At 45.5% G+C, this 26,298-nt stretch overlaps 1 protein-coding gene and 1 long non-coding RNA gene across 5 annotated transcripts in view; one reads left to right on the top strand and one right to left on the bottom strand.

Annotated features, from left to right (window-relative positions):
- Positions 1-6,238: 6,238 nt before the first annotated feature.
- LOC140247739 (uncharacterized) lies at positions 6,239-9,841 on the bottom strand. The gene is made up of 3 exons (XR_011902761.1): positions 9,808-9,841; positions 7,540-9,465; positions 6,239-6,775 (listed from the first exon to the last, which is right to left on the bottom strand). It is a non-coding gene; the product is annotated as an uncharacterized lncRNA (long non-coding RNA).
- Positions 9,842-9,888: 47 nt separating this feature from the next.
- CTDSPL (CTD small phosphatase like) overlaps positions 9,889-26,298 on the top strand; it is a 64,582-nt gene continuing 48,172 nt past the window's right edge. Inside the window, exons 1-2 of one of the 4 annotated variants that reach the window (XM_072327618.1) lie at positions 9,889-10,218; positions 10,728-10,846. In XM_072327618.1, coding sequence (XP_072183719.1) covers positions 10,771-10,846 — 76 coding nt within the window. In that variant the 5' untranslated portion in view covers positions 9,889-10,218; positions 10,728-10,770. Of the gene's footprint in view, positions 10,847-26,298 lie in introns of all 4 variants that reach the window. The other 3 variants (XM_072327619.1, XM_072327621.1, XM_072327620.1) reach the window with 3 other exon arrangements.

Below are 26,298 nucleotides of genomic sequence, written 5' to 3'. Positions count from 1 at the left end.
TGGGGAAGCACATTCCAGGGGAGAAACTACTGTGTTTCCCACAGTAGGACCCCAAGGAAGAACTGGCTAAGGAAGATGGTGCGTTGAAAATGATTTTAGAAATGAATACATACAGTAGAATGCAGAGTTCTGCTTAAACACATAATAGGGTCTGACAACAGTGGAAGCTGGGTACCTACATCCCTGAGAATCCCATTGGGATTGCATTCCTCTGCCAAGGAATGCAAGCGAGTAGGAACACAATCAGGACTCTGGTCATATTTTACCACCCTCACATCTGCTAAGCAATCACATGCCCAAGAACAGTGCTAGGAAACCACTCTCAGAGGTCTTTCCTAATATATGTAGTGCCAGGGCTGGGCTTTACAGTACAAAGATAGTATTGGATACAGAATGTGCAGATAAGAGTTTCCAGGATTTTACCTTACCGCTTCTACCCAGAAAACTCTCTGTAAATGAAGTGTGCCAACTGAATCAATCTCTGCTTCTGGAAATGCAGTACCAGCTTCCTTGGCACAGTTCAGAATAGCAAAAATGTAAGAAGCCTCCTACGGCTGGGGAAGAGAACTAGAGCTACCAGCTGCTCTGAACGTTTGTAGAGGAGTGCTTGGGGACTGGGCTGCAAATACACCAGTATATTCCACTTTCCAGGAGCCTTAAGTATGTTTGCCAATATACTGGGAAGAACTGCTGATGGTGTGAAACCTCAGCTGGGAGGTTGTCTAGAACAGAGCATAATCCTACTCATGGATGAATATGGTCATGATATTTTATTGCTGTACAAAAGGTCCCATAAAGAATGTGTCACTTTGAGTTACTTTTCCCACATAAAGAATAAAAGATGTGTTTAAATCAGTGCTTAGCTTTAGGCAGCACTTAGCTGCTGACCGGTGTGGATATCCCAGCTGATGGAGCTGAGGAAAAGGCGTGCAGATTTGTCATCACTGCCAAAGTGGTTTTGCACAGGAAGTGCTAATGCAGAACAAAACAATAACTGCTTATTCTGGGGGAGGCAAACTCCAGCTTTTTCTGTGAGCTTGTTTGGTGAGGTCAGCCAGACAAAAAAGAAAGGGGGAGGGGGGGGAAGTTTGTTAAACTATGAATGCAATGAAAACCAAAGAGATTGCATTAGGGAAGGTGTTATTCAGTGCATATGTGTGTGATGGGGTGCCAGAAGCTGGATCTGAATAGTTTTGATTAACAAACTCGAGTTTGAATTGTTAGAGAACTGTTCATTTCGTTAAGCCATTATTCATGGCCTGCCACTGGTCATAAGTAATGTTCTGCATCTTGATGAGAGGATTGAAGCTTACACTGGAATGATGAATGCCTGACAGCAGATAATGAATAGTGTACTTCCCTCACAATTCAGAAATGCTCTAGGGTTTCTAAATTGTAAGCTACCAGGCCAACTCACTGAACAAGTGCAATGAAATAACATTCCCAAGAGCAGCGAGATTTCAGCCCTTTCTCTGTGGAGCAGAGTTTTATTTCTCTACATCAAAGCAGTGTAGGTCAAGCAGGTGTCCTCAAGCTGTTTGTTGGTTTTGTCTCAGGCCCAGGCAGCCAGTAAATACAACACAACCTCTCAGCCTCCAACTCCTCCTTGGGGAGAGAGATGGGGAGGTCCTGGGGAGGTCAAAACCCAGCTCTCTGCACAAGTACTTTTACCTCCTGACCCAGGAACTTCCACATGTAGTTGAAGCTGCATGAATACTTCCGAATAGTAACCGCACAGTCACATAAATAGCAGTCAATGGAAGCCAAGTAATTCATTTATCAATACGTTGGCCAACAGACTGTCTTCATTATTTAACTATTCTGGTAAAAGCTAATGCATAAAGAGCTTAAATGGTACACAGACCTTGCACAGGGCCTTCAGCCAAGGGGAAATTTCATGAGAAATACCAAATACCAGGCAGTTAGTTCAAAGTCTTCTCCTTTTGCAAACAGAGCAGAGTATGCTCCTGGTACACAGAACTGCAGGATGACCAGCCAGGGGCAAAGCACTGTGAATAGTGGTTGGTACAACACGTTGCAATACTGTTTTGAAGTTGTATGATTGTCCCTAAATACCAGTTTGGCTCATAACCAGACATATATATCTCCCTAGCTGAATGCAATGCCAGCATGCAAAGAAAATGCTTTAGTTGCTGACCCATGGGAAACTGAAATATGGAAGAGCTGTCATGTGAAGCTTGGAGAAAAACACCTGAGAGCATCAAGATGAACACTTGAAAAACAATCACATGCTGAGAACTTCACCCATGATAGACAAGAAAAAATTGTTTGGCCTGAGATATTTGTACTTCATGGGTTGATCTTTCAACCAAGCTGAAGAACCAATTAATTGAATTAGCATGGCATATCGTTCTCCTAAGCAGTCAACACTCTGCAACTGTGTGAAGTCTGTTGCTGTGGCAGGCCTGCCTACGCATCTTCGGTTCGTAACACCACAGTCTATTTGCTTGCATTTACAACTGCGGCTTTGCTAGCTGCAAATGACAGCAATGGCACTCATTAAGCTGGTGGCTTGGGATGGGCTTCAAGCGGGGAATGGCTTATGTGAGAATCTCAGTTCAGCAGTATCCTGCTGGGGAGGTGGTGGCTACAAAAATAAACAAGCAGAGGCTTCCCACTGACCCACTGACACAGCATCAGTTACGTTTTTACACTTGGCACCCTTTTAACAAATGACTGCACTGTGGTTGCATGAGGCAATAGCACACGCTCCATGAGTCCTTTGTGTCTGCTCACAGTGCTGAGCTTTTGCAACCCAGGGGGCCACTCAGTGCTTCTGTTTCTGATGGGTGGGTGATAGGACCAGGAATTATGGACTCCGTCCATTTTCTGGGAGCAATACATCACTTGCCACACAGTATTTTTTCTTGTGTCTTTGCTGAGTGAATTTTCAAAATCGAACAAGACAGTTTCTTTTCTGACTGGAGAGTTAGCAGATTGGGTATTCCTAACGCTGACAGAAATTGCCTGTGTAATCTCAGCTTAATTACTCTTTCCACATGAAATTATATTATCTTTCCCCCACGTTGGATCTAGTTTTTCCACTTAAACTCATTTTCTAGTCCCTTCATCAGCTTTATTGCACACACTCAAGCACCTCAGCAGCCTTCTTGTAGTGAAGGACCCTCAGGTGAACACCATATTCGATGTGAGGACTCACTAGTGTTTAGTACAGGGGGACAGACAATCCCTTTCCTAATTCTCTAGTCGCACTATTCCTGAGGCAGGTCAGGATGCCCTTGGCCTTCTTGACCACCTAGGCACACTGCTGGCTCCTGTTCAACCAGGTCCTTCTTTGATGGGCAACTTTCCACCACTCCTCCCCACAGTTATATTGCTGCATTGGGTTGTTGTGACTCAAGTGCAGAACCCAGCATTTATTCTAGGTGAATGTCATGAGACTGGGCTCACTCAACCCATTGATCTGCCTAAAGAGCTCCCTTTGCAAAGCCTTCCTACCCCCAGACAGACTGACAGTCCTGCCTCACTTCATATTGCCTGTGAATTCACTGAGTATTTGATTCCCTCATCAGTGATAAAAATATGGAACAAAACTGGCCCCAAGACTAAGCTCTGGGGGACACCACAGGTGATCAGCTACTGACAGGACTGAGCTCCATTCACTAGGATTGTTTGATCCCAGCTCTCCAGGTGGTTCTTCACCCAGTAGCCCTGTCCAAGCCGTCCCGGCTGCCAAGTCACAGAACTCTTATACTCTCTGAACTCTTACACAGCTCTGAATTTCTATCACTTAAAGCTCCTTTCCTCAATAAATGCCACCAAGTTTCTTTGCAGCTCTCCACCAACAAGGTGCTGAAGATCACCTCAGTTTTCACATTTGCCCCAGCAGGAAATGGTCTAGAGGCAAGTCATTAGGACTGAAGTGCTGAAGGTTGTTAGGAGCTTTTGTTCGAGTATTTCCTATTTCATACCATTTCTGTAGCTCATTTTCCTGTTCTCTACCTTACAACTTCCTCCATCTAAATAATCTCCTACCCATATTAACTCTTATTTCTCTACTTCCGGCCACTGCTCCACCAGATCAGAAATACCTTTACACATTCTTGACACTTTGATGCTCCGCAACCAGCCGTGTGAACAAAATTTCAACCATGCAAATGGTCACAGGGATGGCAAGTAAGGATAACTCCAAAGACTTCAAAGAGAAGTTGTGGTTTTCAGGCATTTCTTGTGGTAGTCGTTCACTACTAGTTAGGTCTAGTATCAGCCTTCATCAATCAAACCCCTTCCCTTTCAAAAGCCAGCGTGTAATTAAAAAAGAGAAGCCCAATAGATTCTCAGTGATGATGCAATGGTGCGTTCTCAGGTGCTTTTCTAGGCAAGAGGCCAAGAGCTAAGGTACCGTTTATGCAATTGTAAATGAATGGCATAAAATTAAGTTGAGCTTTTCCTATTGCAGTTCCCTAATTGTTTTGGCTTTATTTTCCCAAAGCAGGATTTTCTTCTGAAAAGTCTATTTCTTTCTTTCTTTTTTTTTCTTTTTCAAGTAAGCTGCCTACTGTAACCATCACTTCACTCAGATGACTGCACATCATACTCACGAGAGCTTTTGTGTTCCTCACTCCTCCTTTTCTGTTTCTCAATAAGGCCAAATTCTGCTACCTTTATTCATACTATTGCTTTATTTCCTAGCTGATGATTATTTCGGTACAGTGACTCCTATAATAAATTACTACTATAGTGTGCCAAAATGATTTGGAGTCCTTGTTAATGGCTGTTTCAGGTCTTTGCCATGTCTTTTTTATCCACAGTCCTATCATGAGTCAAGAACTCTCTCACAGCTCATCAGACATCCACCCGAGTTGATACAGTAGGTAGGGCTTAGTTATATAGCCTCTCCTTGGAAATGAACTGGGACATTCTCAGCTATCAGTCACAGAGCAAAATCAATTGCTAACCAATCACATCACAGAAAGAATACTAAGAACACAAAGTCAAATTGCCCCAAATTAGGGAATGCTAGAGTTGAGATAATCATGACCTAGCCTGAAAAGGATAAGCTGCAACTCTTGATGCTACATAGCCTCAGGGGAATGTACAGTAACTAGTTACCCAGTGCTCTATAAAACCTAGTCCCAGGCTTTCCACAGTAGCTATTAATAGGGTTTATAAATAGTCAGCGAACCGTTACATGACATTAGCTGTTATTGTATTTATTACATAGATTAACTATCTGACAACCAGTAAAACTAAAAAGGAAACCAGGCCTCTATCGCTGTATCCATAGAGGTGATGCAGCAGGACACTGAAGAACAGTGTTCATAATGGGTACACAGATAAGGGCAAAAACAAGTTTTAGCATATTCCATTGCTGAGCTCAAATGAAACTGAAGTAGAATTAGGAGTGAATTCTTGCTACTGCTTTCATATCTCCACTGTGGTCCCTTAATGACACAGAATTCCCACCTCTCATCTCTGACCAACAAAAACTTATAGCGTGAATGTGGTCTGATGCTGCAGAAAGACAAGCAATTGCACTACGTGAAGATGCTGTTGCCTCCTAAGGTGTCTTGTGGTAGAGATCATAACTTCTCCAGCTTGAAAGATTTGGTGTAAACCCTGATCTGTTCTAGGCCAAGTTATCTAGGTTAAGGATTTTAAGTAGTTGCCCTGAGTCAGCCAGTTCTATCTGAGTGGGAGTTCCCCTAAGGAAATCACTGCTGCTGAGTGCTGGTGGCAGTGGGCCTCCAGCTTCAAGATGTTGATGAGCACCTTAGGGGCAGCAGCAGGCTGCTTAAACTTGACCATAAGGAGCAGAAGACACAATTAGCACACCCACTGAATGGGAGAGTTTGCCTGAAAAGGCCGGAGCATAATTGAGTTGCTTGCTAAATAAAAAATAAAAAATAAATTAAAAAAGCAGGCTCTCTTTCAACATTGTACCATTAGCAAATAGGGAGGACTGGATATGTCACCTGTAGGTCACCAGGTGATGAGTTATACCAAGCCTTCCATCTATTGGTCATCAGTTAAGTTCAACCCAGCATCAAAATTATGGCCAGTCTTTTTAATTATATGTTTGTTTCACATTGGCTAGAGTGCTTTTCAGGCATTGTTTCTCATGTGGGTGTCTGGTGTCTGGCACAACTGGGGTTTGTCTCCACTGGGTTCCTTAATCTGAGTTTCTGGAATAGGAGTCTATGGGGAGCCTGGGTAGAATATAAACTTAATGGTTGTAAAAAAGAAGTTCATTTAGCTTTATCTCCAGCACTAGTTTAACACACGCTAAGAACTTACATTTTCTGCTAAGCTTACGGTCAGAGGAAGGCAAGGAGAATTAAAAATCACTAAATAAATAGAAACCAACATTTTCTATGTTATCTTTTCTCCAACAACATTGTATTTCAGGGCAAGGAAGGAAACAATTTATGTTACAGTTTCTGAAAGCATGAATCTTTCCAGGCTTGACAGTACTTTCAATTCCTCCAAAGAGACTCAGCCTGAAACAGACAGCTCATAAAATTACCTATAGTTACAGCAAAGGAAAAAGGGACTTAGGATGGAGATTGTTATGCAAGCACTACTTTATGAATTGCTGCCAGATCGGGTGATAATCCAAAAAGCAGCTGCTTTCTTCTGATCTATTTGGTGTTCCTTTACCCTCCTGTGGCATAGCAATGCTATCCTCTGAACACCAGTCTTGCCTTCTCATTTCTTTTGGCGCAGTCATAAAGAAAGAAATACATTGCATTTAAAAGCACAAAATCTTCAGGATTCACAGCATTTGGTGAAACTGCAAGTGATCAAAAAAGAGTGTTAGGTTAATTCTTACGCATACATACATTCCAAAAGGGAATAGTCTTGTGTTTTACTTTAGCGAAAGCAGAGCTTCGGTGCATTTAATGCTTTATCGTATTCTCATCAAAATCTCTTCTGCCCCATCAAATAGGTCACTATGTTGAAATAACAGCGACTTTTCAAATGGACTGTGTTAACTTTATGAAAGCACCGTAAAAATGGGAACTCCATAACTTTGCATTGACACTGTTTTACTGTTGCAATTTACTGTTGTGATGGCACTATTTAGGAAACAATGAATGGGCTGCAGTGAGATAATTAACAGATAATCTCCATTACTTTGAAGTATACAAAGCCATAAACAGCTGCCAAAACAGATTAATAGCTGAAGACATCTAATCAATCTCATAAACCATGTATTGCAAGACTATAGGAGCTTCCACTAACTGGGAAGCATTTGTCTTATTGATACAAACTGTGGTATTTTCTTTTTCTTTAGGATGTAATATCATGAGACCTTGATTGTTCTTCCATTAAAGTCAAGGATAAAACTCCCATTGTGAGCCCAGGGTCAAGCCTTCACTGAGCTGATATCAATGAAAATAAATGCTTCCTTTTTAATGTAGAACAGTTCTGCTAAAAAGCATTTTTTTTCCCTCTCTCTCCTATTATAAAACATCCCGTGGCAGTGGAAGGGGGGACATATTCTAAGGGCAAGGACAAATGTCAGGAGTCGTGATGGAAATCTGAATCTCTTACCAGCTTAGGCTGCAATTTCCAATACAGTATTGTTTTGTCTGCGCCTCACCCTCCAATCCATAAAGTGGAGATGGATCTACAGGATTAGTTAGGGTTTAGTTCAAGCGATGTATAAAGAATCGCAGATGGAAGATCCCGTATGTGCTTCAGAGTGCCTCGAAAGCAAAGAAAGGAAACTGCATGGCTTGCTCTTGATTCTGTTCCAGTCTTGGTGCAAGAATGGGAGTGAGGAGAGATGCATCCCCTCCTGGCACAGTCTGTCACCCTATTATGCATCACCATAAGTGGCAGCTCCCCTCAAAGCAAATTCTTTGGGAAAGATGAGCAAACAGGTAGCTGTTCAATAGGAGTTTTACAGTGTGCTTCGTAAAAACAACTCGCCAGCATTTAATGCACACATAAAACACTGGCGTGGGGTGAGAGCTGCATTTGTCTAGCCTTGCAGAATGTACCTTTCATCAGACGAGATGTTTGTATCTCCTCATTCCTGCATAGAAAAGAAGCACTGCAGCACATGTTCTCCTATTATACATGATAATTGCCCTTTCCATGCACAGAAACAGATGCTTTTAGTGCTGGATGGTTCTCGAACTTGCTCGTAATCAACCACTTTGTAGGAAGCTACTTGGGTTTATCCAAATATAAATGTTGATATAGAAGCGAATAGCAACAGAGGTATGAATTTATTGTTTCAGCAAAAGCTTCCACGTAAATTAACCATCGGATAATTAAAAATGCCTGCAGTGTCTGGGCGGGTAAAAGATCAAGCACTTGCTGGATTACAACACAGCTAAAGCTGTGATAAATCTTCCTAATGGCTTAGGAGCAGCAGCTCTCAGCCTCTGCAGCTAACAGGACCGATTCCACCAGCCGACGTGTACTAAACCCCATTCATCTGTGCCCGATCTAACCCGTAAGGGACTGCTTGCAATTGCGAGACTCTTGTCTGCAGGAGCTGAAGCTAAACAACAGGTTGAAACTTGCACAGTGGGATGCAGTGCAAGCAGTGGCATTGCACTCATTCCCCGTGCAAGTGTTTGTCATAGGACTAGGCGGGCAAACCTAAAATACAAGTCTCAGAAACCTGCAATACTGGTATCTCTGCATGTGCTGCTGCCGAGGGAGTGTTGGGTTTGTGAGAGAAAACACACAGCAAGATGTGGAACGACATCTTTTTTCTGCAATAAACCAACGTAGTGATATGATAAATCCACAGCAAAACATTGACATGCGTTGACTGTAGGAATACGCTGACCAGGAGTGAAACAAGACTCCAGATTTGCAAGTATTTTTCCTCAGAAACTAAATGGGGCACTAAAAGAAATCAGAACTCTTCCAGGCCAGGCCTGCTGCCTCCCTCTATGGTAAAGCACTGCAATGGGAGCAGCTCATACAATCACTGGAATGGGCTGCCCAAGGAGGCTGTGGATGCCCTATTTCTGCAGGTATACAAGGCCAGGCTGGATGTGGCTCTGGGCAGCCTGGGCTGCTGGTTGGTGACCCTGCACATAGCAGGGGGTTGGAACCAGATGATCTATTGAGGTCTTTTTCAACCCAGGCCATTCTATGTCTGTGTCATATATGTAACAAACTGCAGGCTGTGGATTTCTTTTCCAACAATCGTGCCTGTAACCACTGCAAGGAAAATCTACATTGCCTGCATCTTTGTTGGCTGTTTCGTGAAATTCAGAACGATATCCATCCTTCTTGTAGCAAGGTCACAATGGGAGCTTGCATATCCAATTGAAACCTATGTATTTACTCTTCTGGAAGAGAAATGTGGTTGCAGTTCTTCGCTGACGTTTCTTTAAGGTTTTCTTCCTCAGTTTTATGCTCTAATAGCTCCATGTGACGACACCACAGTCCTCATCCAGGGCACATCAGAGCTGAGGTACTCCTGAACAGCCGGGCAGGTTTTAAGACACTCTATGAGAAAACACATCTATAATTTCATCTCAGTAGGTAGCTGCTCACTTCTAACCCCTCCCAGGCAGTCCCTGACAGGAGCCCACCCTCACATACACCCCCTCCTCCATTTCCCGCCCACCCCCCCCCAACTCCGATTCCTCCTCATGGGCCCCTCGCAGCCTCGGCTCCGCCCCCACCCGCCTGACCACGCCCCCTCGAGCCTGGCCCCGCCCCCCTCCCCGGGAGGCCTTTTGTAAGCAACAACAATGGCCTTCTCTCCACCCCCCCCACGAAGCCCCGCCCCCTCCTCCCACAAACCACGCCCCCTCCATCCACACCAAGCCCCGCCCCCTTGTTTACCGCGCAGCGGGGCCCGGGCGCTGCCCGCCGCCCGCCTCCATGTTGGAGCGGCCCCGCGGCGCGGGGGCGGGCTGGGGCGGGGCGCGGGGCGCGGGCCGCTGACAGGCTGCGAGCGGCGGCGGCGGGCTGTGGCGCAGCGCGGCCCCTTTCCCCTCCCTTCCTCCCCTCGCACCGCGTTTCCCTCCTCGGCCGAGCTCGGTGGCACCACGGGAGGAAGAGGAGGAGGAGGAGGAGGCGGAGGAGGAGGGGGGACCCGGGAGCAGGGAGGGGGGGGCCGCGGGGATGAGATAAGCGGGCGGCGGGCATGGAGGCAGCGGGGCGGCTGTGCCGGGGAACGCGCTGAGGGGGGAGGAGGAGGAGGAGGAGGAAGAGGAGGAGAAGGAGAAGGAGAGGCCCCGCGGGGCGGCTCAGGTGGATGCGGGGGGCGGTGTGAGGAGGGCGGGGGGGGCTCCTGAGGAGGACCGAGGGGATTTTTAGGGGGCAGCGGTTCCCGACGGGCAAAGCTCGGTGCCCGGGGGGGGTTCCTCTCGCCTTTCCTTCCCCCCCCTCCCCTTCCCCCTCCCCCGTCCCTCCCCTTCCCTCCTCCGCGGGGAATCGGCGCCGGGAGGAGGCGGCGGTGGTGGTAGGGCCGGCGGGGCCCCGAGCGCGGGGCTGCCCCCCCTTCCACCCCCCCCCCTCCCTCCCTCCCGCCCGCCCGCTTGGCTCCGTTCCTGGAGGAGTTTGGGATTTTGTTTTTATTTTTATTTTATTTTTTTTTCCCTCCTTTTTTAGTATTTTTTTTATTTTTTTTTTTTTTAAATCCGCGTATTGATTTTTTTTTTTTTTTTTTAAACACAAACAACTCCCCCCCCCTCCCTCCGCCTGCCTTTCACCCCCCACCCCCCCTCCGCCTCACCGCCCCCCTCCCTGCACACACGAAGCCTCCGGGAGGGAAACGGCCAGGTGAAATCTCCCTCTGTTTCCATGGACAACCCGTCCATTATCACCCAGGTGACTAACCCCAAAGAGGAGGAGATCCTGTCCTGCGCTCAGGATAAAGGTGAGCGGCGGAGAAATGCGCGGGGAGCCAGCCGGCTTTCCTAACCCCCCCCCCCTACACTGGGGAGGCTGTGCTGTTGGTGGGATGGAAGGCTTTGCTGGGGAACTGCCGGCTGGGCACGGCCCACAACTTGCCAAGGGATCGGGGTGTGGGGTACGGATTGGAATCGGGGCTTAATTCCATTGAAGGCTTTTGTTCCACGAGGTGGGGATGGAACTTTGGCAGGTTGTCACTGTGCAGCGTGGGGTCGGTACCTGCTCTGGCTTTGGAGATCTGTGCTTTGAGATCTCGGTTTCGGTGTTGATTTTTCATCCCTCTTCTTTGGGATTCCTCCTTTCCCACTTTCCATCTGTCTCTCATCCTGTTTTCCTTGCGTATGAGAATCCGTGTAGCTTTCAGATTTGTGTTTTTATTTAAAGGCTGCTCGCTGCTGGAAGAAATGCAAGCGACTTCTAAAAGCTGGCCATCCCAATGGCTGGGTGGATCAACAGCTGTTGCTTGCGTAAAGCATTGCGTCCAGGCGGTATTTTGCTCCAAAATAAGATGGATCCAGCTCGGCCAAAGGAGCTGTTGCTCCTTTAGAGCCTGGACGACAGCAGTCCGCCATCACCTCCTTTCCTTCTGGAAGCCTGATGGAGACTTGGGCTGCGTCCTTACAGCGTGCTGGTGGGATGAAGGTTCCTCTTCAGGGTTGATGTGAACAGAGTGCTACGTTTGGAATGGTTTGGGGGTTCTAGGTTTGTGCAAGCAGGGGAGAAAAGGCAGAAATTACTCATGTGCCAACGTTGTGGCGGTGTTGTCTGGCATACGTATGGTGGTAGATCTCCAAGTGGTCTGCAAGTGGTAGGTTGATGGGTTTACTTCTCAAACCTGGGCGTTTGATCCCCAGAATGCTTCCGTTTTTGCATGGATCACAGCAAGGAGGTCCTGGGCAGCTGCAGAAGTTGCTGCTGCTTGCTGGCAAGCGAAAGGCTCACACCAGGATACTGCGAGCTCATCTCACGTGTGCTGCCTGCAAGAGGAGGATGGAGATGGATGTCAGAAACATTGTGGCGTTAAGGTGGGGTGTTCCATTAAACTCAAAGAGGATTTTCTTTTTTCTTAGGCGATTGCTTACGTTGCTTGCTTTTTAATTTGTATTGCTTGACAAGTGGCACTCCGAGGCCTTGCTTATGCCTGGAGATTACTGATATTTTCTTCTCTTTTGGCAGCGCTGAGTGTGTGAGGTGTCTGCAGGAGCACGGCGCTGCTGCTCTCCTTATGACATCTCCTAAGGCTGCTTTGGAGCAGATTTATGTCACACAGAGCTCAGATGGTGCCGTGGTCTTAACAGCCTCTGTTATTGCAGTGCTGGAAGGGTTTGGGTAGCGTTGCTAACAGCTGGTCGAAGCCTTAATATAAAAAAAGGCAGTTGGGAGAAACAGGAAAAAATTGACAGCTCAAAATAAGACGGAGAATCCACATCAAACAAGTGGCTTGAGTGCAACCAGCTACTCTGTGTATCGAAAAGATGCATCTAACTTGCATAACTATGCAGTAACTTGCATAAGGTGCATTGTGTTCTTGCTATTGGTTTGTCTGGAGCAGAAAAATCACGATGGGCTTTAATTACATAGCAGGGGCCTTGGAGGCTGTGTGCAAGCATGGGTGGGTTGGGGAGAGCAGCAGGAGGGAAGCTGAAGTTGAACAGGCAAGAGTATGAGCTTGGTACAGGAGGAAGATGAGGGTGTTTTTCCTGTATCTTAAGTGTAGTCTGAAGTGAATGCTTTGGAATGGTTTAGTGCTTTGCAGCGTGGTGGTACGTGCTGTGTGGTGAGCCTTGAGCGTGCAACTTTGGCAGAGGAGCTCTACCAGCCCCTTGTGTTGGGCTGGAAGGAGCGCTGCTGCTTGCCTTGTTGCTCCTGCTACAGGTTTCCCTTCTCTCACTACTGAGGTATCTGCAGCTTGCAGAGACCCACTTCGTTCCCTTCCCTTCTGGGCTGTGTCACCTCACCCTCTGCTCTGTTACAGAAGTTTGGGCCAAGCTTTTGGTTGAGCTCCAGGAGCCCAGAGCTGTGGTGATGAATGGAGGGGCTCTCAATGGCAGCTGATGCATGGAGCAAGAGCGCTGCTGGTTCTGGCTGAGCACGTTCGTACAAAATGGCTAACAGGCCATCCAGGCACCCTGAACTATGTTAAGCTAATACAAGTATCATCCAGGCCGGTGCTTTCTGCAATTTAGTGATACAGTGAGTTACAGTAGCACTGTACTGTGTGAGAAGAGGTTGTCCAGCCCCATGGCAACCTGCATTCAGCACTGGGTTGCAGAAATCTGGTCCGGGAGTGGCTTCAGGATCTGAGGTTTTCCATAGGATTTTTGGAGCTGCCATTGATGTTTCTTATGACGAATGATTCTTTTTCTTCTCCTTAAGCTGTAGAGAAGCAGTGAGTAACTACTAAATAATGCATGTGCATATTTTGGAGTGTTGGATTGTTTTGTTTTTTTTCAGGTGTTTTTGAAGCTTTTAATCAAGCATGAGTTCAGCATTTAGCTTGATTTATTTTTATTAGCATGTATTTATGTTTTAAAAGGAGCTTAATGCGCAGTATACGCTTATGGTCAGTCCCTTCAGTGGAAGGGAGCATGGTTGGCAGGAGCTAAAGAGCTGTGTCCTCACCAGGGAGCAGTTCTGTTTTTTAAGTAAATATTGTGCTTTATAAATATAAATGTCCAACTATTCTCTCGCTAATCCAGACATATTAAAAATGTTTTTTGAGATAAGTGAGGCTGTGATAAACTTACTAAGCTTATTAATACGGAGAGGGAGCTGTTACTTCACAAACACCCCCAAAAAAATGTAGAAAGTGGAAAAAAACAGCTCTTGGCACACAAAACCATTCCTTAATGTGTTGCCACACGGTGGTGCACTGCATTTAGTTGTCTATCAGAATGAAAGCTGAGCGCTGAAAGGTGCTACGACCGTGCTTTATGATGATGGCAGCGCTCGCTTTGCAATGCCTGCAGTGCTTGTGGAGGGTTTTGGCCTCGAAGCTGTTAAGTCGGTTCTGAAAAACAAACCCGTTGTCCCATTTGGAAGCGCTGTGCAAGAGATCAGAAATATCTGAAGCACTGAAATCGGGAGAAATGTAATTCCCTGATGGGTTGCAACTCTGCGCATAGCAGAGGGGTTGAAAGTAGGTGTTCACTGGAGTCCTTTTCAACTCAGGCCATTCTAGGATTCTACGAATTAGAAGGTCGCTATTGGAAACTGGAAGCATGAGCAGTGCTTGTCTCCAGAAATGAAAACACGTAATAGCCCAGAGAAGCAAATTTCAGTTATATAGAACACCCGAGTGTTTTGGTATGTCTACAAAAATGTGTTTTCTTCTATGATAAAGCAGTTGGGAAGTGTTCAGAATGGATCCTAAACCACTGCTCGTTGTTTGTAATGACCGGTGTTGTTCACTGAGGATGCCTTCGCAAGCAGGCAGGCTTTCATTTAGTAGGACTGGTTAAGACAAACAGAACAGAGCCAATGAAGGCAGTACTACTATGTAAAATGGCAAGTACTTAAGATCTAAAGGTAAAAACCTATTTTGAGAGCACAGGCAAAGTAAATCATTAATTGTATCAGTGGCGAGATGCATTTTGGAAATATTTAAACAATATTTAGGAGCCTTTTTTGTCATTACTTCATCAGAATTCAAAGTATTTAAACATCTGGAGGCATTCGAGGCCAGGCTGGATGTGACTGTGGACAGCCTGGTCTGGTGGTTGGCGACCCTGCACATAGCAGGGGTGTTGAAACTGGATGATCATTGTGGTCCTTTTCAACCCAGGCCATTCTATGAGCCTGTGATCTGAAGATACATTGGTATTCCCGGGATGCTGTCTCAAGAAATTTGTATGGTATTATCCGCAGGTTTTTTGACTTTAAAGTAGCATTCAGAAATGGAAATGGAAACCACTTCGGCAGCACGTTGGAATGCGAATTGCTCACGGAGGGTAAAATTTTAAATCATTAACTAATGACATAGCTGTTACATGAAACCAGAGTAACCATACAGTAGGTTTTATGTTCCTGGGAGACCGTAGTAACCTGCAGTAACCCAAGGTTTGATTTAAGGTGGCAGCTAACAAGCTGCAGTGTGCTGGCAGTAACGTGAACGGTAGGTTGCATGAATATCTGGTATTGAGTTGGTGTCGGTGAGCTGCAGCCCCTGTCGTTTCTTCCCACTGCGTGCCAACTCCATTTCAGATTTGTTTCAATGCAGCAATTGAAGTTGAGCGTTGAGGAGTTTACCACGCCTTTAAAAAAGAAAAACAAAGTTGACCTACATTTTGGTCAATTCAGCCTTCAGAAATGCAAATAGCATTTTCGGAGATAATCGCTACAATGCATCGTGATCGGCGCTGCGTTTCGCCTCTCAGAACTTAATCTGCACGTTGCAAAGCAGCTTCCGGATAACGTGTCCAAGTTTGTTTCTTTCAAGCGATACCGCATGAAAATGCTGGGAAAGTGAAAGCTAAGAGGAATGAAACTTGCTTGTCTGGGTCAGCGTTGATGAGAGGTGTTGCTCCCATTGCTTGCTAGAGGGCTTGAGCTGTTTTTTGAGGCTTGTCTTTCTGCCACGCAACACTTAATTTATGTTTTGCTGTCTTGTAGAAGTCGTAATTCGAATGTGAAAGCGGCTGCAAAGTAGTTGTGGCCCGTGTATTTTGTGTATGTCAAGTCTTTAATATCCATCCTGTAAACAAGTAAGCCTTTGTTTTGTGACAGCGTGTAACTTCTTCGTTGGAAGGATTTGTTGGCAGCGTCCTCCATGTTTGTTGATCAGTGTTATTTTTCCATTGGAAATCCAGTTTCAGGCAGTCCTAGGTCTGGAAATGTGAACTTTGGGAGTGAATTACTTCAAGCTTAGCCTATGGAGAATTTCCTTGACGTTATTTGGATGACTTTGAGTCACATTTGCAGTGTTTCTGTGCGGAAGAATTAGGACAAGGGGCAGAGTGGAAGGTAAGAGTTCCTGGCTTTTGAGGGCTACAGAGCCTAGCAGTAAGGTGGGGAATGGGTCTTGTAGGTTCTCCTGGCCCATAGTGAGGCCTCCAGCCTGCTCTGAGCACATCCTTGGCTGTGGGTGATGCTAGGTGTCTGAAGAGCCCATCTGCGTTGCTGGTGAGGATTGTACATTGTGTGATTCATTCCAGAAGTGGAGACATGGCTGAAAAGTTCCCTTTGTGCTGTGGAAAGATGCTGATACTTCCAGGTAGGGTTGGTGTGGTGGTGCTGGGGAGAGCCATGCACTGGTGGGACTCGGCCCTGCTCCATCTGCAGAGCTCTCAGGGGCCAAGGAAAGGTGCCTCCTGGGCTGTGATGTAGCCAAGCGATATTTTTAAGAGTTCCATATTGGAAATGTTAATCTCCTGTAAATGCTATTTTTACCAGAGTTTGATGGGAGCTCTCTTTACGTGGAGAGGTTAAGATGTAAAATGGACATAGATGTGACAAATGTGGAAGGCAGAAGTAACATGGAAATAGAACAGTAACATTCTGTTCCAGGCGGCCTGCTGTCCTATCAGTCTGGCCTTTTGCTTATTCTTAGTGTTTGCTATAAGACAAAAAGAATTTGTACATCTAAATGAGTCTCACACAGTCCGGTCCTCTCAGCACCGTTGCTGCTTTGTGACATAGGTATGAGGGATAAAGATACAACAAGCTTTAGGCAAAACTGGTAGTTAGGAAAAAGCTGGCTGTGCACTGCTGGGCCTGCATGAAGTTTGTAGGCTTCGCTCTGCATTATCAAAATGGTTGCTTACATAAAAGTAGCACAGTTTATTTTCTTTGTACAAGATGATAAAGGATGATTTAGAAAAGAAAGAACGAAAACCCCATTATTAGAAGTGATTGGCTGTACTAGAAACTAGAATTCTATTATCTAGGGAATGTATTGGGAGTTAAATCTGAATAAATATATGGTAGGTTTGGATTTGAAGGATGTTGGGTTTTTAAAATGAGATTTTTTTTTCCCCCCTTATTTTTTTCTGTGGAGAAGAACTATTAATCTCCTCTGAATCTCTATTGGTGTTTTCCAAGCCTGATGGACAGGGGCAAGTAAGACACTGCAGGCTGTGTTTTGTACTGAAGAACAACAACCCCAAATGAAGGATGCCAAAACCTCCTGTGTATGTAATATCCTAAGATTTTTTTTTATTTTTTGGCCAAAATTCAGCTCAGTTCTGCAGGAAACAAACTGCTGATGAACGTAAACCTGAATTTATGGTATATGTGTTGGTGGTTTTGTTTCAAGCCAGGTCATCTCTCATGGGTAATGGGCCAGTCGCTTTTCTCAGTGCTTTTTTTTCCTCCCTGCTAGTCATATAAGGCCTACTTATTTTCTTGGTGGAAAGTGCTGTATTGATTTTTAGTCACTTCCCTGCTCTCCCCCAACCCTCCAAGCTCTCTTGCTTCCTGAATAGTAGCCTGTGGGTTCCCAGTGGAGCAGCAGAAAAAAATCCTGCCCTTTCCTTGCATGCTGGAACCAGCAACGAAAACTTCAACTTTGCTATTTCGTGAGTTGTAAGGCTGGCATCTCCATGGCGTGGAGTTGTAAGGCTGGCATTTCCATGGCGTGGAGTTGTAAGGCTGGCATCTCCATGGCGTGGAGTTGTAAGGCTGGCATCTCCATGGCGTGGAGTTGTAAGGCTGGCATCTCCGTGGCGTGGAGTTGTAAGGCTGGCATCTCCGTGGCGTGGAGTTGTAAGGCTGGCATCTCCGTGGCGTGGAGTTGTAAGGCTGGCATCTCCGTGGCGTGGAGTTGTAAGGCTGGCATCTCCGTGGCGTGGAGTTGTAAGGCTGGCATCTCCGTGGCGTGGAGTTGTAAGGCTGGCATCTCCGTGGCGTGGAGTTGTAAGGCTGGCATCTCCGTGGCGTGGAGTTGTAAGGCTGGCATCTCCGTGGCGTGGAGTTGTAAGGCTGGCATCTCCGTGGCGTGGAGTTGTAAGGCTGGCATCTCCGTGGCGTGGAGTTTCTCCTGGCTCTGGAGTGGAGGTGGGGATGTGTCCTGAGCTCAGGAGTGAACTCCTGGCATCATACAGCATGGCAGCAGGTTGACAGTCACCACCTGCATAGCTGCTGGTACAGTGATGTGGGCAGAAGAATCAGGACAGGTAACTTTTTCAGGGTTAATGTAAAGCTGTGGATTTAATGCATGGTTCTTGCAGGCGTGCATTGAAGAGCTTGGATGTGCTGCTGGGTTTTTTTTGTCCACCAAAGCTGATGTGTACATACATGTCTGAATATCTGCATACTTGCATTAGGTACCATGAGTGCACGTACGTGTGGTTATTTGAGATCCAAAAAAGCAGAGAGTTTTGGTTTTGAAGTCGTTTGGTGGTTGCAGTTGGCTTGAATGGTGAAGCTGGCAACTTGTGCTAGTTCAGATGGAAGTACTCTGAAGGAGGGGTCGGTAGTGACTCATTCCTGGAAGATGTTTGATGATTTATCCCAGCTTATCTGTCTTGCTCTGTTTTGCCTTCTTGCCTGTTTTTCCTCTGAAGTTTGTGGCAGCTGCCTGCCTGTGCTTTGCTGATGCTGAAGTCGGAGGGGCTCAGAAATTGGTGCTGCTGCTGTTTGTGTGTGGGTTGGCTTTGGTACGAGAAGCTGTGGGAGATGCTGAGGATCAACGTGGTGCAGCCATCAGATGTTCTAAAGGTACAAATCACATTCCAGTATAGGAATTGTCATCTGCCAGACAGGGAAGAAGGAGGAGATATCTTCACGTAGTGACTGCATATGTCAAGGATCTGAAGTGACGTTCCTTGTGTTCATAGCAGCAATTTCTCTGTGATGTGTTTGGGAATGCTAGAAGACGACTCTTGGCCAAATCAGCCATTGGCCACCATCCAGTTCTCATGGCTCTGGCAATATGAAGCTGGTGTTGTTGAGAATCAGTAAGTTTTGGAAAGCTGCAGGGGTTTTGTGTTCATTGGGGAATCAAAAAGAAAAAGGGGAAGAGTGCTGAATGCAATCTACATTGCAATTCATTTGCTAATTACAAATTGACATCAATTGAAAAGTCCCAGAAGGAGGTGGGTTTACAACATAACTGCAAAACAATTTGCATCAGTGTAGAGGTCTGTAAAGTGCTTATCCACAAAGGAATGAGATTTTAAGTGGATTTATTTAATCGGGGTTATCATGAGTGCATTGGTTGTGGGACTCCTGTTTTTCCATCACATCTCGTGTGTTTCTAGAAGATTCCTTCTTGTGTTGAGATGTCAAGGAAGCAGGGATGGCAAAGTTTAATGGAGAAGGAAATTGAAGCCTGAAAAAAAAGGCCAACAAATGTCTTTGTTAATTGTAAAGTGTATTGAATACCAAAATGGTTTTGTCTCCAGATTATCATGATAAAACTGACAGCTTCAATGCAAGCTGTGCCCTGAAATTCAAATACAATTTACTGTGCCCCAGTAGAAGTTTGAAAGCCTCCAGCAAATCTTTATTGCCTGTGCTGAAAAGGATGCTAGCAGCATAGATACGATATACAACCAACTCTTAACTAGTACTGCTGCAAAGCGTGCTCACTGTTCGTGTTCAGATTGTTTTCTTTGGTGGCTTTTTGTTGCTTTTTTTTCTTCTTATTGCTTGATGTGGTTTTTTTTTTTGGTTGCTGCCACTCTTTTTGTAAGGCTGTCGTGACGGGACCAAGGTTAACAGATCAGACCTGACAGTTGTGAGGCAAGAATCCATTCAGGTCTCGTTCCTGTATTTACACGTTGTGCTGTCAATGACCTTTGTAGCAGTGCTTTGGCAGGCAGGTGAGCGCTGAGAGTTCTTATAAGTGTCACTGCCTCACTTGTGTTGGAGGTGATGGATTCTGTCCCGTACCTTAAACTCGTTTGTCTTGATTTAAGTAACTAAATACTGTTGCTGTCTCATGTTACAGAACTATAGTATTATTTAAGGAAGGAAAGCAAGCTCTTTCAGACGAAACGTGCCTCAGATTCAAGAGCAACTTTCATGTGTTCCAGGGGACTGAAGCAACAGCGATACAAATCCAGTAATAATAGCGGAGATAGAAGATGTGGAAAGGCAAGCAACTGTGACAATGTGAGAGGGCGTATTGGGATAATGCTCAGAAGGATGTGGCAGTGTGATTTTCAGCAAGTTAACCTGGTGTCTGGTCTGTACAAAACTCACTCTGACCCTCTGATGAGGTGAGAAGCCAGGGTGAAATAAATGTATTTGAAAAGATTGATATTTGTGTTTTTATTGTGAAGGTGATTCCTTAAGTTCCAATAGGTCGTATTTGTATGGTAACCCCCAAGCAGCAGATGGTCCTATCTCCCATTCTGCTAATAAGGTCAGTTAAAGATTTCTGGTTTGGATAATAAGGTCTCTGTTCTGAATGGATAATGATTGTGACTGGAAAACAGGGTCACAGTTTTCACCTTTTTAATAGCTGGTTAGGTGATAGTCAGCTTGCTGGCTGTTGGGAAGTGCTTTACGGGAGTAAATGGGCTTTCTTACTTTAATTAAGGCCATATGTGTATAGCAGCTGTGATTCTCTGGGAATCTGTACCTTACATTTTCAGTTAAATAGCTGATAAAAGGTTGCAGTTGTACAGAAGATAGCCAAGTCCAGAGGGCAAATATAAAGCAGTTGTTCAGCTTTTGTTTCCTATTTCATGTTCCAGCATTTCTTCAGTTGGCTGCTGCAATAAAGTGAGGATGTCTTCCTGTATCTGCGAGGGTTGCTGTTTGGAATCAGAAATGCTTTCTTTATCAATCTCATGCATACAAAATGGCAAAAAACCAACACATCCTCTGTGGAGTTCACATGGATCAGTGTCTCTGTGAGCAGCTGGCATGTTAAAGAGCAAGAGAGTCGAAAACTAACGTGCTTCATTCCAGTTTATCATCTGTTCCATTGAAAAGGAGCAGCAGGTATTTGCTAGAGAGGTCACTTGTTTTTTTTCCCTAGAAGAATTACAATACATTTCAATTAAAAGGAGCAGCTTGGAGTTCCTGAACCTGAAGGTACTTCTGGAGCAGTGTTTGGGCAGAGCGTAACACCCGCATCCTTCCCTCTGGAAAACATCACTTCTATTCATATCCCTTCCCAGAGGCTCAGTGCAATCCTTGGAACAATAACAGGAAAAAATAGCAGCGTGCTTGTGTAGTACGACCTACCTTCTGGCCTGGGTGCCCAAATATGCCCCTTTGGTTGCTGATGTGAGACCGCATGCAATTAGCCTTGCCTTGCGTGGTGCCAGGAGCTGCTTTGGGACCTGTGCACTCGCTGTGAGTGGGCTGGGGTGGCTTTTTTGGGCTGTTTGTTCACAAACACCACCTGCGTGCAGCTTTCAACCTTTCTGTCCTTCCTGAGAAGCTGAGCCAGATGTTCCGCTGTCCATCTGCTGTGAGCGCATGACCAAAAGAGATGCTGTATTGCTGTTTGGTTTGCAATATGCTCTTGGAAATGGAGCTTTCAGTTGTCGCTGCTATCTTAATTACAGTCATTTACCTTGCTTGGAGGAGTCCTAAATAGTGCTCTACTTAAATATCTGGTAGAATTTCCTCAGGCAAAATGTGGCTGGCAGTGCTGGAAGTCTTCTGGACTGAAACATGCTCAGCACCTGGGAGGCACAGCAACCAGGAGAATTTTCCTTGCTTTGCTTGATAAACATAGAGGTCAGGGTATCCTCCATCTTATTTGATATGCTGTTGAAATAGTTTTCCAGCTGTTTGATTAAAGTTATCTTTGATCCTCAGACAGGATGAGCACATGGCCGTGCGTGCACGGATGAGCCAGGTGGCTGGCTTTCTTCTTACGTTTAGGACCACCACATCACAGAGTTCCCAGGCCACAGCTCAGCAGTCCTAAGGCATCACAGAGTAACAGGCAGGGGAAGCACGTGCAGCTTTTCCCCAACCTCTGGTTCTCTGTGGATTCAGCTAAATGCATTGGGGTTCAGAATCCCACTTTCATTGTTGGCTCTGCAGTCTGCACAGGCAGCATAGGTGCAGTGCGGCTGGAGGCAGAGGCACACAGCACTGCTGCTGCTCTTCAGCCTTCTCTTTAGAAAAGGAGGAGGAAAAGAGGGAAAACTCAGCAAAACCTTCCCATGGGGGGGAGGATGGTGGTGTGCTTCTCTAAGTTTAGCAGCCTTGGGGGCGGCTGTTAAAACAGGCTCTGGGCTGTGAAACCATTCTGGAGAGCGCTGGTTGCAATGGGGCTTGGGGCTGGAAGTCCACCCATACTTCTGCTTAAGGCCGTGCTGATTTAGCCAAAAGTTTATTAAAGCATGGGATTAATTTACCACCTTACCCTGTTGAGGAGAAGAACTGTGCAGTTTGCTGGCTGCTGAGCTTTGGACAGCACACTCAAGGTGTCATTTGTGGGATCTTTGGGACCTGCTAGAGTCTCCATGTCGCTGTACAGAGGCAGGACTGCCATTAGCAGGGGTTCGTTGTTCTGCACACGGAGAAACTTCTCTTGGTGTCTGTCAGGCAGCCAGGGGAACAATATAGAGGGTTATAGAAAGGCTGCGTTATTGTGGGAGCCTTTTGGGTGCTGCTCGCGGCTCCCATACGATGTTAACAAACCTAAAAGCTGCAAGAGAATCTGATAAAATAGCACCTCCTCTAATTCCTTCTCCGATGTGTTTGTTCAGCTGCCTTCCTGAGTGAGTAGCACCAGTGCTTTTTGTCTGCTGTTGCCCTTGAACGTTTCTATAAATGACAGGTTTCTGAAATCTATTACTAAATGAAATATACATGCAATATCAGAATCCTTTCTGTAGATACTTATGAAATACTGTAACAAACTTCCAGTTCCCTGCTCTTCTCAAGTGTTGAAGGGAAGCCTGCATTTAGGTATGACATGTGCTTATAGTCCAGGGCGCTGTGCAGGAAGAAGTACTAAGTCTGCATCCCATTAAAAAAGCAAGTATCTTTCTCTCTTAGCATGAATATTGAGGAGGCATACATTTACTGTGCTCATAGCAAGATTAAATTGCCACAGATCTTCAGAGCTTAAAGGGTCCGTGTGATTTCCTAAGTTTCTTTTTACTTGCCCTTCCAGTGTCTCGGGTCTCATTTTGCTCTCAGCAGCAGAGCGCAAGCTGGGAGACCCTGCCCAGGCTGAATGTCTGAGCTTTAAAACAGGCACGTGGGACAGACTGTCATGCTTGCAATGTACTATCTTAGTGGTAGTGATGCTTCTAGAACCTTGCTTCGAGTCCCTGCTTCGTACCTTCCTCCTTTTGTGAACCTCATGCTGTAATATTTGGGAATGTTGTCTCATCCTGCAGGTATGCACAGCTTGGCACCTGGTCAGGACTTTGTTAGTGAGAGCTGAAGCTGTAGTTCAAGGGGAGTCATTTTAGTGCAGGTGCTTGCAGAGCATTTGGGGTCTGGGGAATGGGTTTACAGCCAGGGGCTGCCATAGGTTGATCTGTAAGCTCAGCTGTCTGCTCAGTGTGTGACTTAATGGCTCTATGCTGCGATACTAAGGATGAAATCTAGCTCCCTACTGAAGCTTGACTCAGTAAGATTCATGATGGAAGCCTGCAATTCAGTAAATATTTACAAGGCATTTAGCCATTAGCTAGGTGCTTACATTCTTCCCCCTTTTTCTGTGATCAATGATTAACAAGGTGGTATTTTATTTCTGTTGGCAGGCCGTGGTGTTGCTCTACCTCTGCTATTGATGTCCCAGGAAGTAATTTAAGGGAACGAGGGTGCCTAAATAGTAAGGATGGGGGAGGGAGGGGGGGAAGATGAGCTGATACTTCTGGGGCAGATAGAAAACTGAGCAGAAAAAGGAGAATAAAGCAGCAAACATGAAGCTGGAGGGAAGATGGATGAAAGGTTTTTAAAGAATTCAGGTTGATGTAAATGTCAGTTAAAAGAAAAAGAAAATCACCTTTCAGGTGTCATGCAAGCCCTTTTTAGGTGTTCTTATCTGGCAATAGCATTTTATCAAGATAAGAATCCTAAGCTTTAATTTTCTGCTACATAAAAGAATGCAAAAGAAAGGCTTATTGTTCCTATGAGGCTGGCTGGCTAATGTTAAAAAAGGGTTTTGTGGGTTTGTTTTTCAGTGCTGTCGTCTTAACCCGTTAATGTTATTTCAGCTGTTGGAAATACTTGTGTATAATACTTTAAATAGCTGGGGGTTAGCGGCTGCGTGCGCTTAAGGGGCACAAGCTGTATGCTGTACGCAGATTCCTGTTGCTCACCTTTAGGTAGCAGCGTGTGAGGCATCTTCAGGGCCATGCTTGTCCAGTTGGCCTCTCTGTCTCCATGGATGGACCCGTTGCAGCCTCTCTCTCACTGCTGTTCTCTTCAGTATAATGAATCTGCAAGTAGCTTATCCTTCCATGTTGTTTGTAGTGATTAAAACCAGTCATTTATTCCATACCATGCTCGCCTTGGTTTTTCTTTCTGGGATCAAGAAGATACTGTAGCAACAGATATCTCAAGGTGGGAAGCAACACGACTTCATTATGCTTTCATTTCCATCTAATCCCTTTTTTTTTTTCCCTTTCCTGTTTTTATTAGTGTAGTGACCTTCTGAAAGTATTTATCTTGTGTGCTTTACAGCTCTTGGAGAAGAAACGAAACCCCACTTTCACAACTGTTGTGTCAAACTGAAACTTGTACGGCACTGTGATGATGGCAGCTGAGGAGATGTGAAAGGGGCACACACTGTCATGCACGTGAATTTGCCGTGCTGGTTCTTGATAGGGTATAGGCAACTAGTAGGTATTCACTGAAACATTGGGTGATTCACTCACTAACTCTTCTAACTGCCCAATGACATAGTCAGAAAAATAACTGGGCTGAGGGTGAAGGTGGGGACAGACTGTGGAGCATCAGACTTGCACTCCAGGAGCTGGGGTGCGTTAGGATGATAGCTGCAGCATCAAGGTTAGTAAATAGGAAGCTGACTTATACAGGAATAGTGCTTGCATCCGTTTGGCACAGTAAAAGCCTAAGCAGTGTGAAAGCCTTGTCTCTTTGGAAAGCTGGAAACAGGTGAGCTTAAAAGACTCCGTTAATAGAAACGTTGTGTTGGTTCCTATTTATAATAAAGCAGCAGTGTGTTCTTTCCTTTAAGAAGAGCAAGCAGAACTTCCTAAAAACAAGGAATAGGCAGAGCCTTCATGGATCTTCTGTATCCACTTTGAGGCCATCCTGCAGAACACCTCGAGATGTTCAGCTGTGTCTGTAGGCTGCTCTATGTGTGTATTCATGTGAAGCTCACAGTGCTCTCAGTGCACCTTTCCAGAGATGGAAAGGGAAAGAATAAGCTCACTATATAATCATTATTCGTTGGTTTTCTTCAACTCCTTGACAACGTCCTAACAGCATCTTGCTTTCATTTCTGAGTAGTTTACTGTTGTTGTGCAGCATAATCCTGAAATCACCTGATGTTTATCTGGATTTAGAATTCAGATGACTTCCTTCTGCTTTCCCAGTTCAACCCTTTCTGCACGAAAACTTGGTCAGAAACCCCGCAACATTTCTACATGGGCAGTTAGTTAGACTTCCTGTAAAACACATGGAAGCTGAACCTCGTGGATCGCAGTGAGGATGGTGGCAGTACTCTGTGTGGTGTGAATGTGAGATGGCATTGGGGCTGCTGTCGTTGCTCTGCCAGAAACTGCACCGTGGGCTTTAATGGTGCTGGCTTGACATAACTTCTCTCTTTTCACTACTGCTTTCATTCTCCTCAGCTGTAGAAGCGTGCTGCTGTCAGCTGTGTCTGCACCAAGGCACAGGAAGAGCAGGGGTTAAAGGCTGCAGCAAGGAGAATTCACCTTATTTGCAAAATGCTTTTCTGAGGTTGCAGGAAGCAATTATTAGGACTAAGTAGGGGATTTTCGGTGGTGCTAGAGCAGGCGTTTGGGCTTTTCTTTTTATCATTTTTTTTCCCCTTTAACTGCTGTGGATATGATGATCTTTCTGTGCTGTTTGAGTTTAACGTTCCCAGGACGTGTAGGATGAATGCATTCCAGGTGCTGCTTCTTGCCCCAGCTTCTCAGTTTTGCACAGAACCTGCAGAGGTGAAGCAGCTGAACGGTTCACATGGCCTCAGGAAGAACGTGCATCGCAACTTCTGAACTGTTGCTATCTCAGCATTTCATCAGAATACCGTGAATGTCAATTTGCAGTGCAGAAGCTACAAAAATGAATGGGGAGGGAGCTATGCCTGTAGAAAACCTGCACTTCATTTAAAAAAACCCAAACCTATGAATTGAATCCTGTCTTCAAAGAAAAGCAAGTATGCAAAATTTCCTTTGCATCTCCCAATAAAAGTCAGACATATCCTTCCTTAAATGTCAGACTTTACACGCTGAATGCCCTCCGTTTTATTGCCATCATACCAACCAATCCATAGGGAGCCAGCTCTGTCCTGTCTATAAACTGTATCTTGATGGCAGCTTGCTTATGTTCTCTTAA

This window comes from Excalfactoria chinensis, chromosome 2 (assembly GCF_039878825.1).
Source record: "Excalfactoria chinensis isolate bCotChi1 chromosome 2, bCotChi1.hap2, whole genome shotgun sequence".
Lineage (NCBI taxonomy): Eukaryota > Metazoa > Chordata > Aves > Galliformes > Phasianidae > Excalfactoria > Excalfactoria chinensis.
This window is presented reverse-complemented; position numbering and strand designations above follow the sequence as displayed.